The 10730-nt window shown below is 35.8% G+C and overlaps 1 protein-coding gene across 3 annotated transcripts; it reads left to right on the top strand.

Moving 5' to 3' along the window:
• The first annotated feature begins 1872 nt into the window (after positions 1 to 1872).
• LOC114403321 (hydroxymethylglutaryl-CoA lyase, mitochondrial-like) lies at positions 1873 to 10473 on the top strand. Of its 3 annotated transcripts, none has more exons than XM_028366210.1 (9): positions 1873 to 2091; positions 3360 to 3557; positions 3729 to 3936; positions 4127 to 4306; positions 4615 to 4695; positions 4768 to 4931; positions 8668 to 8804; positions 9440 to 9555; positions 9833 to 10108. In XM_028366210.1, exons 2-9 carry the CDS (start codon positions 3385 to 3387, stop codon positions 10079 to 10081), a joined length of 1308 nt encoding a protein of 435 aa, XP_028222011.1. In that variant the 5' UTR covers positions 1873 to 2091; positions 3360 to 3384; the 3' UTR covers positions 10082 to 10108. The 3 variants fall into 3 exon arrangements, with proteins under 3 accessions (XP_028222011.1, XP_028222009.1, XP_028222010.1); XM_028366208.1 differs by having other exon boundaries at positions 1873 to 2171; positions 3350 to 3557; XM_028366209.1 differs by having other exon boundaries at positions 1875 to 2171; positions 9833 to 10473.
• The last annotated feature ends 257 nt before the right edge of the window (positions 10474 to 10730 follow it).

The following is a 10730-nucleotide window of genomic DNA, read 5'->3' as shown; positions in this document are numbered from 1 at the left end:
TTTAAATTAATTCAAGTTGTTATTATTATTTTCGTAACTTACAAAAAAAAATCGCCACAATGTTAATCTAAAAAATGGTCAGTTTGAAAGCTTACTCGGCATGAAATCAGATTCCCTCTACAAGCAAATCAGTTTCAAAACTTGGTTTCAAATTATGATGCGTTTAAAAAGTTTTTAATATGTTTTTTTTCTTTTAATTTTTACTTTTTATTTATTTATTTTTGTTTGTATTGATTCTTAATACACATAATGTGATAGCTTCAATTTTTTATTTTCATTTGTTATATTGTTCTTTTTTCTTTTCTTTCTTTTTCGTGTTTCTTCTTTCTCTCCTAATTCTTATCTTTGTCATATTGAAGTCAATCTTTTTTTCAAAATCAAATTTAGAAAATCATTTATTGGAAAGCTGTTAGATTGAAATGATTTTTTAAAATCAAATTAAGGACATCTTTCTCCGAATTCTTATGTTTGTGATATTAAAGAGAATCATTTTTAGGAAATCAAATTAAGGAAATATCTTTTTCTTATTTTTAAAAATTAGTTCTCATTTTAGAAAAATTTTAAAATCATATTTTGTTTTAAAACTTTAAAAAATTATCTTTCTTACCTTCACCTTTTGTTACTTTCTTTCATTATTTTTTCCCTTCTCCTAACTCTTACGTTTGTACTATTAAAGTGAATTTGTTCCCCTAAAAATCAAATTAAGGATATACCTGTTTCTTACTTTCTAGAATTAGTTGTGATTTTATAAAAAAATAAATTTTTTCTTATCATCGCCTCTTTTGTTAGTATATGTTACAACAAATTTACTGTTATCCAATAAATTTGTTTTCAACTGATTGAAATTTTCTGTTTTTAAACTTTTTATTTAATTAATTGTTTGTTTTTTTTAAAAAAAATAAAGAGCAACATAGATAATTAATTTCAATATTACTTCTTATACTGTTTACATTTAGTGATATTTAAAACTTCCCATTTTTTGAATTTTAATATATATACACCAGTAAATAAAAGATAAAGGTGAAAGAGAAAAAAAATCGGCAAGTGATAAAATAATGTATATTCATATGCATGTATTGAGAATAAAATTGACATATGATAAGATAATAATGTATTTAACTTATAATGTCTTATCTAAATATATCAAAAATTATAAATTCACTATTGTATTTTTACTTTTTCTGTCGGATAATTTATTGGCAGAAGCACTCATTCATAATACATTAATGTTACCATTTCAAGATTTTGCAAATATCTATTTGTCAAATAAAGTGAGATTGACGTTGAAATATCTACAATGACTTGATCATTTGTGTAAAGATAAACATATATGTAGAATTTTTTTATTAAATTATAATTAATATATATGTCAATATATTAAATTTAGTATAATAAAAATTATTACAATATTTAAATTAATTTAACGTAATAAAAATACAAATATACATGTATATCAATGTCTATGTTTCCGTTAATACTAATATCACAAATTAACAAAATGCAAATTTTAAATGACCCTTATTTTCTAAGGCAAATACCTTGCCCATCACGACACGAACTATACATGGCATTGGTATATCCCCAAAATTTGGCATTGATATTGATACATTGCAAAATTACAAATACAAGTAAAATAAAAATAAAATTGAAAGGTGTAAAGAAAATGATCATTGCCAACGTTACCAAAGTTACCAACGTTCATCTCTTTAACTACCCGCCAAACCCCCTTTCTCTCTCGCGCGTGTCCCAATTCCATTCCCCACTTCAAATGGTGCCTTCATCTCAAGCAACCACTCAATTTTTTCCTTTCAATTTTTTTTTTCTTTCAAAAATATAATAATTAATTGAAATTAAATAAAGACCTCATTCTTCGTCTTGACCCCATTCCCTTGCCACCAACCAAACCAAAAATTTAAATACTAAATCCGTCTCACGTTTCCTTCACCTTCTTTTCTTCTTTATTGGTTATATCGTTTCCGTTGGTTTTTTCGAAAATATCACGAAATTCGATTTCCCCCAATTTCTAGGGTTTCGCTGAAACCCTACCCTGCGATTTTGCGATTCTTCCTTCGAACTTTACTTGGTTTTCAGGTCTGCTTGCTTCTTCCTATCCTCCTGTTTAGCCTCACTGGTGAAGGGAATTTGGGAAACAAAATTGTCCAAAAAAAGAGGTTAAATTCTAGTGATTGATTGTGCTTGATTGATTTTAACGGTTCATTTTTTTTTTTTTTTGGTTTGTTCTTCCAATTTGCTTGTTGTATAGGTGATTTAATTGTTTGTTTGTTTGTTTTTGGATTCTAGTGTTCTATATTTTCCGAATTTGAGTTTTGCATTTTTTTGTTTGTTTTGGTTAGTTATAGATACTGTTATCACACATGGGACTCAATTGTGATTAGCTGGGTGAATTGAGGAGTGAAATTGAGGTCCATTCTTGACATCTTAAACCAAAGGAGTTGATTGCAGTTTAAGAAATTACCAGAATAGTCTAGTTTCATGGTCTCCAAGCAGACAATGCTTGTGTTTTAGTTAAGATTTTATTGTTTGACTCTGAGGTAGAGTACAACATTTGGCTCTTTTTAACTTTTGCATTTGTACATTTTAAGGTTGTTAGAGGGGTTAAAAACTCTCACTTAGCTGTGGCACCATTGTATGTGTTGAGACAATACTCTTTGGATTCATAGTCATGTTTGAAATAGAGATATGTCGCCCAAGTCTCAGTGGCCTTAAGTAGATGGGTATTTGGTTAACACTTTGCCTTTTGTGGGTAATGCTATTCTTGTTTGAGTAAGCTGAAAATAAGGAGGTGGAAATTTTGGAATGAAAATCACTTCTTGCTTGCTTGTGTCAAACAAAAATATGGGAAAGCTGAAAAAGTAGTGCAATTCATGACAAACTCTGGCCATTCCTATAGAATGAACGTGGGTCCAAAGGGATTTCCTAATTCCCATCTTCTGCCAAGCAGCAGGGAATGCAATTCAAAACCCTTTCCATTTAACTCTGGCCATTTCACTCCCCTCCTCATTTTCTGCCTGCTTAAACAAGCATAGCGTGAATCAAATCCAGCTGATATGTTGTTTCTTTTCTTCATCTATTGAGTCTTACTTTACATAAGCAGTTATTTCATTATCCTTTGTGTCATATAGCACATCTGCAGTAAATGAATCTGTTGATGAATGGCTTCTGCTGTGTGTAAAGCATTTAACCCATGGATACTTACATGTCATCTGAATTCACTGTGTGAAGAAGAATAAAATTGATAGTCAATATGCAGATGAAAATATTTATCTCCTTACAACTTGATGAAAATGATAGCAAGAATGTTACCTGGTGCACATTACTTACTTTTTAGGTTTTTCCAGTTCCCTTTTAACCATCCAGATCACCATGTCAAGTTTGGAGGAGCCACTTGGCCTTGACAAGTTGCCAAGCATGAGTACCATAGATAGAATCCAGAGGTTCTCATCCGCTGCTTGCTGTCCCAGAGTAGATAATTTTAATTTGGGTTTGGGAAACTGCTGGATTGAAGGACGAAGCTGCAGCACATCAAACAGCTGCAAGTGAGTAAAAAATTGCAATTTTCTACAAGTCAACAGTGATGCATATATTTATTCATCATTTGACCTATTTTTGTATTCTTATACATTCCTTTCGCTTTGGTCACATATTATTTAACCTATTTCAGCCTACTTTATTCATAACTTTACCTCTTATGCCTATCTTTGGTAAAGTGAAGACAGTGAAGAGTATACAGAAGAGACATTCCCGTGGAGAAGGCAAAGAAGGGACCTGTCCCGAGGTGACACTTTCAGTCAAAAGTCTATGACCATGGGGAGGAATTCGATGAAATTTGGAATGATTGATAATTCATTTTACACCTCAGATTACCAGTATAGTCCACAGAACAATAACAAAAATGTACAGGATATGGCATATAAGGTAATGCAATGGCTGCGGTACATTTTGTTCAATAATTTCTTTCCAGCTACAAAATTAGTTATCCATATACTGCCTCTTTTTGTGTTTTCATTTGACATTTATGTTACACATTTATGCTTTCTGTAGTTGGTTGATTGTATCATATTTCTTTGGCTGGTAAGTAACATACAATTTTAATTGGGCAATGCAGTTTATGAAAGGTATACCAAACTTTGTAAAGATAGTTGAAGTTGGTCCAAGGGATGGATTACAAAATGAGAAAAACATTGTACCAACAGATGTAAAGATTGAATTGATTCATAGATTGGCATCTTCTGGGTTATCCGTCATTGAAGCTACTAGTTTTGTATCTCCCAAATGGGTTCCTCAGGTATAATGGCTTTACCATATTTATTTTCTGACATTGATATTACGAATGATTGTTGTGGTAAACTTTCTTCTTGGTGCATTTAAATCAACATATTTCTCAATATCATGAAAATTTAAACAAAAGTTGAAAATCATTGTTTTGAGCACAAATAGAAAGTGAGAGGAATTAATTTGTAAGAAAAATTTGTTCATTCAGTAATTATATATGGACAACTATAGTACTAGTTGATATCCTTTCTAGACTAACTTATTTACAGTGTGATCTGAATTTTACCTGCTTGAATACCATTCTGTTTCTGTATCTTTCAGTTGGCAGATGCAAAGGATGTAATGCAAGCAGTTCATAACCTGGGAGGCATTAGATTGCCAGTTCTGACTCCTAATTTAAAGGTGCAAATAACTGCTAGAGCAACAATAAATGGGCATATTTATGTTCAGATGTCTGATCTGTTACAATTATAGGGTTTTGAAGCTGCTATAGCGGCTGGCGCTAGAGAAGTAGCTGTTTTTGCATCAGCTTCTGAATCTTTCTCAAAATCAAACATTAATTGTAGCATAGAAGAAAGCCTTGTCCGCTATCGAGCTGTTACTCGGGCTGCTAAACAGCTCTCTATTCCTGTTCGAGGGTATGCCTTTTGTTTTCTCCTTCATCATTCTAAGAATCCATAAATCCTCTCTATTTCAATATTTTTTAAGTGTGCATTTATGCCAGATAGAAAGCTTTGAAAATTTTTATTTCCCATTTTGATATTTACTGATCAATTTGCTTTTATTGCCCTCCAATTTCTTTGTGGGTGGTACCTGTATATATTAGTTAATGAATTTATGCTACATTGATGGTTTTTCTAAATGTTCTGTTCCAGGGCATCTGTTTTTGTGTTTTAGCTGTTTTTGACATATATGACTCTAATTTGAAGTTGAAGCATGGAAAATAAACATACCAATTTTATTTTGCGCTGAAGATTTAATTTACTTTTATCTTGTTTCTCTCTCTTACATACCAATGAAATTGAATGCAAATAAGAAAAGTAAACTAAGGGTGAGCCTTGGCACAACAGTAAAGTTGCTCCTTGGTGACCGGTTGGTCATGGGCTTGAATCTGAAAACAGCCTTGTTGCTTATGCTAGGTGAAGGCTGTGTACAATTACCCTCCCCATACCTTTGCGAAGCAAAGAGCCTTTGACACCGGGGTACATTAGTTTTTTTATTAAATAAGTCAGTGTTATTAAAAAGCGGCCATGGCGGCGCTATGGCGGAATGGCGTCGTGGAATTTCGAAAAAACGCCACCAAATAGCGGTGGCGTTTCGGGTTGCGTATGGCGGCGCCATGGTGGCCGCCATAGCCATGACGGTCATGGCGGAATAGCGGTTTTTTTTTTTTAAAACGTGCGCGACAGGGGTTGGGCTGACCTGACCCAACCCTACCCGAGTTTCTCCTGCAAAAGGAAACTCAGAGCGCGAGAAGGAAGCCAAGAACAGAACAGCACAACAGTCTTCAGCGGCACGACCAGCAGCAGTCTCCAGCACACGAACGGCGGCGACGGTGACGCACACAACACCTGCACACGACGTTCTCGAGCGCGACGACGGCAGCAGTCCAGCAGCACGACGCACAACGCACGCGAGAGACCCGAGCAAGACTCATCCGAGAGAGAGGACGCAGACGACCAAGCGACATTGACGGCAACGGAAGTGTTCTGGTGTGTTTGAACTCTTGAATGAGTTTATTTGGTGTTGGTACTTGGTTATTGTATGGACTCATGAAACTTTTTTAGTTTATTTGAATGCAATCCATTATTTTTTTTAATTTTTTTATTTATATTTATCAATGTTGTTAATGGCGGATGGCGGTTCATGGCGGAAAGTAAAAAATCCGCCATAAAAATATGGCGGATGGCGTAGCGGAAAATGGCGGATGTCATGGCGGACAAAAAAAAAAAACATATATATAAACTCATTGAAATTGAAAAAAACAAATACGAAAAAAGCTGTAGACAGTAAAATGGGGTGTCAAACAGCAAAAAAAAGGACTGTTAACAGGGGGGGCTTGGGAGTAAAGGATATTTCGAAATTCAATACAGCTTTAATGGGTAGATGGATTTGGGCCTTTGCATCTGGCCAACAGCAGCTTTGGGTAAGAGTTCTAAACTCTAAATATGGGGATTGGTCAGAATTCCAGCTTGGCTCTAACAAGAGGGGTCACTCTCTCTGGTGGAGGGATATTAGAAAGCTATATCATCAGTTGGATCCTAATATTTTCAATCAGCACTTGACCTGGAAGGTTGGGAGTGGGGAAAGAATCAAATTCTGGACTGATAAATGGCTAGGGACAGACTACACTCTTGAGCAGAAATATAATCAACTTTTTCGGATTAGTAGACAGCAAAGTACCCTCATCTCTAGTATGGGTAATTTTAATAATGATAGCTGGGAGTGGGATCTCAGGTGGAGGAGGAATCTTTTTGATCATGAAAATGATATAGCTGTGCAGTTTATGGAGGAAATAAGCTCCATTCCTATCCAGAGGCATAGTACGGATTCTATGGTGTGGTTAGCTGAACCCCATGGGCATTACACTACTAAATCAGCTTACAAGTTCTACACTAAACCCAGTACAGCAAACTCAGATGGGAAGATATATAGCATAATCTGGAAATTGAAAATTCCCCCTCGGGTAGCAGTTTTCTGTTGGAGACTCCTGAAAAACAGACTCCCTACCAAGGACAATCTCCTAAGAAGAAACATTACTATCCAGGATCACAACTGCCCTTTGTGTGGTAATGCACAGGAGGATGTGGGCCACCTATTCTTCAATTGTAATCTGACAAAAGGTCTGTGGTGGGAATCCATGAGATGGATCCGGGTAGTAGGACCCCTTCCAAGTCACCCAAAGTGCCACTTTACTCAATTCTGTGAAGGCTTTGGGGACCCTGTATATCAGGACATAAGGGGTGGATGGTGGAGTGCCTTGACTAGTTCTATTTGGCACCATAGAAACAACCTGATTTTCCAAGGAAGACCTTTTGATCCATATAAAGTTATGGATCATGCTATATACCTAGTTTGGTCCTGGTTCAACGCTAAAGATAAAGATTTCAATACTAGCTTAAATCATTGGTCTTCAAATATTTCGAATTCCTTTGGATGTTCTGCTGGGCTTTCTTAATTCTGTTGTTTTAGGGTGGGTTATTGGTTGGAGGGCAGCACTCTGGTGCTTTGTAATTTATATTTCTGGTACCACTGGTACTATTTTACATATTAATAATATATATATTTTTCCTTCCAAAAAAAAAAAGGGGTGTCAAATAGCAAAAGGAAAAAAAAAGCTGTAGACAGAAAAATGGGGTGTCAAACAGCAAAAAGCCCAAAAAAAAATAAAAAAAAAAAGCAGCTCTGACCCGCGTCTTCTTCTTCTTCTTCGTGACTTCGTCTTCTTCCTTCGCGGGTCTTCTTCGTGCGTTGTCGGGGCTCGTCGTCGGAGCTCGTCGCCGCCGTTCGTGCGTGCTGCCGGGGGTGGTGTCGCGGCGGCTTGGAGTTACGCAGGCAGAGAAGGTTTTGAAGGTAAGCTTTTGGAGGGACGCAGGTAGGCTGAAGGCAAGCTTTTGGAGTCTTTTATTTAATGAATAACCGGGTAGGGTTGGGTCGGGTCGGCCCAACTCCTACCGCGGACAAAAACCCACGAAATTCCGCCACCCCGCCACGACCGCCATGGCTATGGCGGCCGCCATGGCGCCGCCATCCCAAACCCGCAATGCCACCGTTATTCGGTTGCGTTTTTTCGAAAATCCGCCACGGAAAACCGCCATGACGCCGCCATTTAACAACACTGATATTTATATGTATATATATACTTTATTTTGTCCGTCATTTTCCGCTACGCCATCTGCCATATTTTTATGGCGGATTTTTGGCTTTCCACCATTAACAACATTGAAATAAGTTGTGTTAAGTCATTTATCATGTAGGAAATCAATTTAGAAATAAGAAGAACAATATTAGAAGATTTTGTCAAACTTCTACTTTATGTATTAGGGAAAGTATATATGCACACACATTTGAATATCTTTTTCCTTCCTGATCATTACACCTATTGCAATCCCATAAGATCCTAACTCCTATGAAATATTTCTCAAAATCATTCTTCACATCTGTATTTGTATTGCTTTTTCGATATTATTTCATGATGATATTGCTGAAGACCCTTCTAGGAATATATTTAAAAGTCAACCAAGTCAAGGTTTAAAAACTGGACATGAAAAGTCCCATTTGTGTTGATATTGTAAATTGACTAAATTCTATTGACAGAGGTTCTGTTTCTGTTTTGCTTATTACAATCTGTTTCTCTGTATTTAAATTTCATAGGTATGTATCATGCGTTGTTGGATGCCCAGTGGAAGGACCAATCCCTCCATCAAAAGTGGCATATGTAGCTAAAGAACTATATGATATGGGTTGCTTTGAAATCTCACTTGGGGACACAATTGGAGTTGGTACTCCCGGTAATGAATTAGCTAGATGTCTTTCTTTTTGAAAACTTTATGCTACACACAGAACATAATAATATCAGCCTCATGGCAGCATTCCCTTGTTTGGCATTTGTCTTCAAACACTTTTTACTAAACATCAGCCTATTACTCACCTTTCCTGTGCTTTGTGTTGATCGTGATATACCTTATCCTTTTTTTTAACTTGGCAATATAATTGTCTTGAGAATGTTCAGTATCCAAAACATTTGTCGTACATTATACCTCAATCTGCATTACCCTGTTTTGAGTTTTAAGCTCTACAGTCTACACCTGATGGAGGAATCTAATATGGTCGTCCTATTTCCTTATAACTCTATGCAACCTGTTTTCTTTTATGCTTATTCTTGAATCTCAAACCTTGAGTCCTGAATGCTTATCAATTTTCTTTCTTTTATTATTAATTTTTTTATGTGACTGTTTGCCTATGTCTGTTATGCTCTAAAGCAAAGTAAATAATGTCAGATCTTGGCAGATTTGCGGGATAGATTCCAGCATTTTTCTTTGTCTATTAATCCAGAATATGAATATTCTTTATAAAAACTTTCTATTGGTTACTCAAATATGATCTTTGTACTCATATTGTTTTCTGTTCATTCTGTTGTGGTCAGGAACTGTAGTTCCAATGCTTTTGGCTGTAATGGCTGTTGTGCCAGCAGAGAAGCTTGCTGTCCACTTCCATGACACTTATGGGCAATCCCTTCCAAATATTCTTGTGTCCCTTCAAGTAAGTCAACAAACTATAGCTTGAACTCTATTTGCTTGTCTATTGATAGAGTTTATTGATCTTTTATCATCATTACATGCAATAAAAGTTCTACACTGGTGTACCAACCATTGAACAATTATAATTAACGGACACAATACCATCTATAAACAATTTGTTTTTTCCGTAGAATTTAGTTTGTATAACAAGTTTAAACTTTAAACTGGGCCAACATTAAAAATCCTTTTGCAGTCTAACAGTGTTATTAATGGACGTTATTGATTTCTTTTCTAAACAGATGGGGATCAGTGCAGTTGATTCTTCAGTTGCTGGTCTAGGTGGCTGTCCTTATGCCAAGGGAGCTTCAGGAAATGTAGCTACCGAAGATGTTGTGTACATGCTGAATGGACTTGGGGTGAAAACCAACGTTGATCTCGGAAAGCTCATGTTAGCCGGTGAGTTCATCGGCAAGCATTTGGGGCGCCCATCTGGCTCAAAGACCGCGGTAGCCTTTAGCCGAGTCACAGCTGATGCTTCCAAGATATGATAATATGTTCTACCATAAAAATAAAAATAAAAATTGGATGCTTCAAGCAGTGAGAGGACACCCTATTCGTTTCATCACCCTATTGTTTCATCTTATTAACCCCGTAATTATAGAAAAAGAATAAAATGCCCACTCACGTTGATGAGTTGGAAAGGAAGAAGTAATGCATGTAATCTGCCAATAGCAAGTACAAGTACAAGCTTCTCATTTGAGTGTAAGCTTGCAATTTTTATCCCTCCAATTTTTTGTTTTTTAGTTTAAATCATGCACTCATTGTGCATGATGTTTAGTTTATACCACGCCTCTTGTATAATTCTGAAAAAGATCATAGAAAATATCATTTACTCTTTTACAAGATAATTAAAAATTAGTTAGCACCATTTCGAGGTATATATTATCATTTTGCGGTGGATGTTACTTGTCGACTTGTCGTGGATGGTTACTTGTCGTGGAAAAGTCATTGTCCAGCAAACTTTCATTGACTTCGAGAACAAGTCATTGCTTGCTATGCTGTATGGTTTGGACTTTGGAGAACAGGTAGTCACGTTTGAATGGCTAAATGTGTTTTTGAAAGTGTTAAATTACGTTTAGCCACTCAAAGTGCTTGTGGTATATTCAGACGACAGAAGTGACATTTTATTGCTACAAA

This window comes from Glycine soja, chromosome 20 (assembly GCF_004193775.1).
Source record: "Glycine soja cultivar W05 chromosome 20, ASM419377v2, whole genome shotgun sequence".
NCBI classification, from domain to species: domain Eukaryota; kingdom Viridiplantae; phylum Streptophyta; class Magnoliopsida; order Fabales; family Fabaceae; genus Glycine; species Glycine soja.
This window is presented reverse-complemented; position numbering and strand designations above follow the sequence as displayed.

Coding starts and splice junctions, on each gene's coding strand:
- LOC114403321 (XM_028366209.1), top strand. CDS start 3,385: ATGTCAAGTTTGGAGGAGCCACTTGGCCTTGACAAGTTGCCAAGCATG. Junction 4,307..4,614: donor CTCCCAAATGGGTTCCTCAG/GTATAATGGCTT, acceptor TGTATCTTTCAG/TTGGCAGATGCAAAGGATGT. Junction 4,932..8,667: donor CTCTCTATTCCTGTTCGAGG/GTATGCCTTTTG, acceptor TAAATTTCATAG/GTATGTATCATGCGTTGTTG.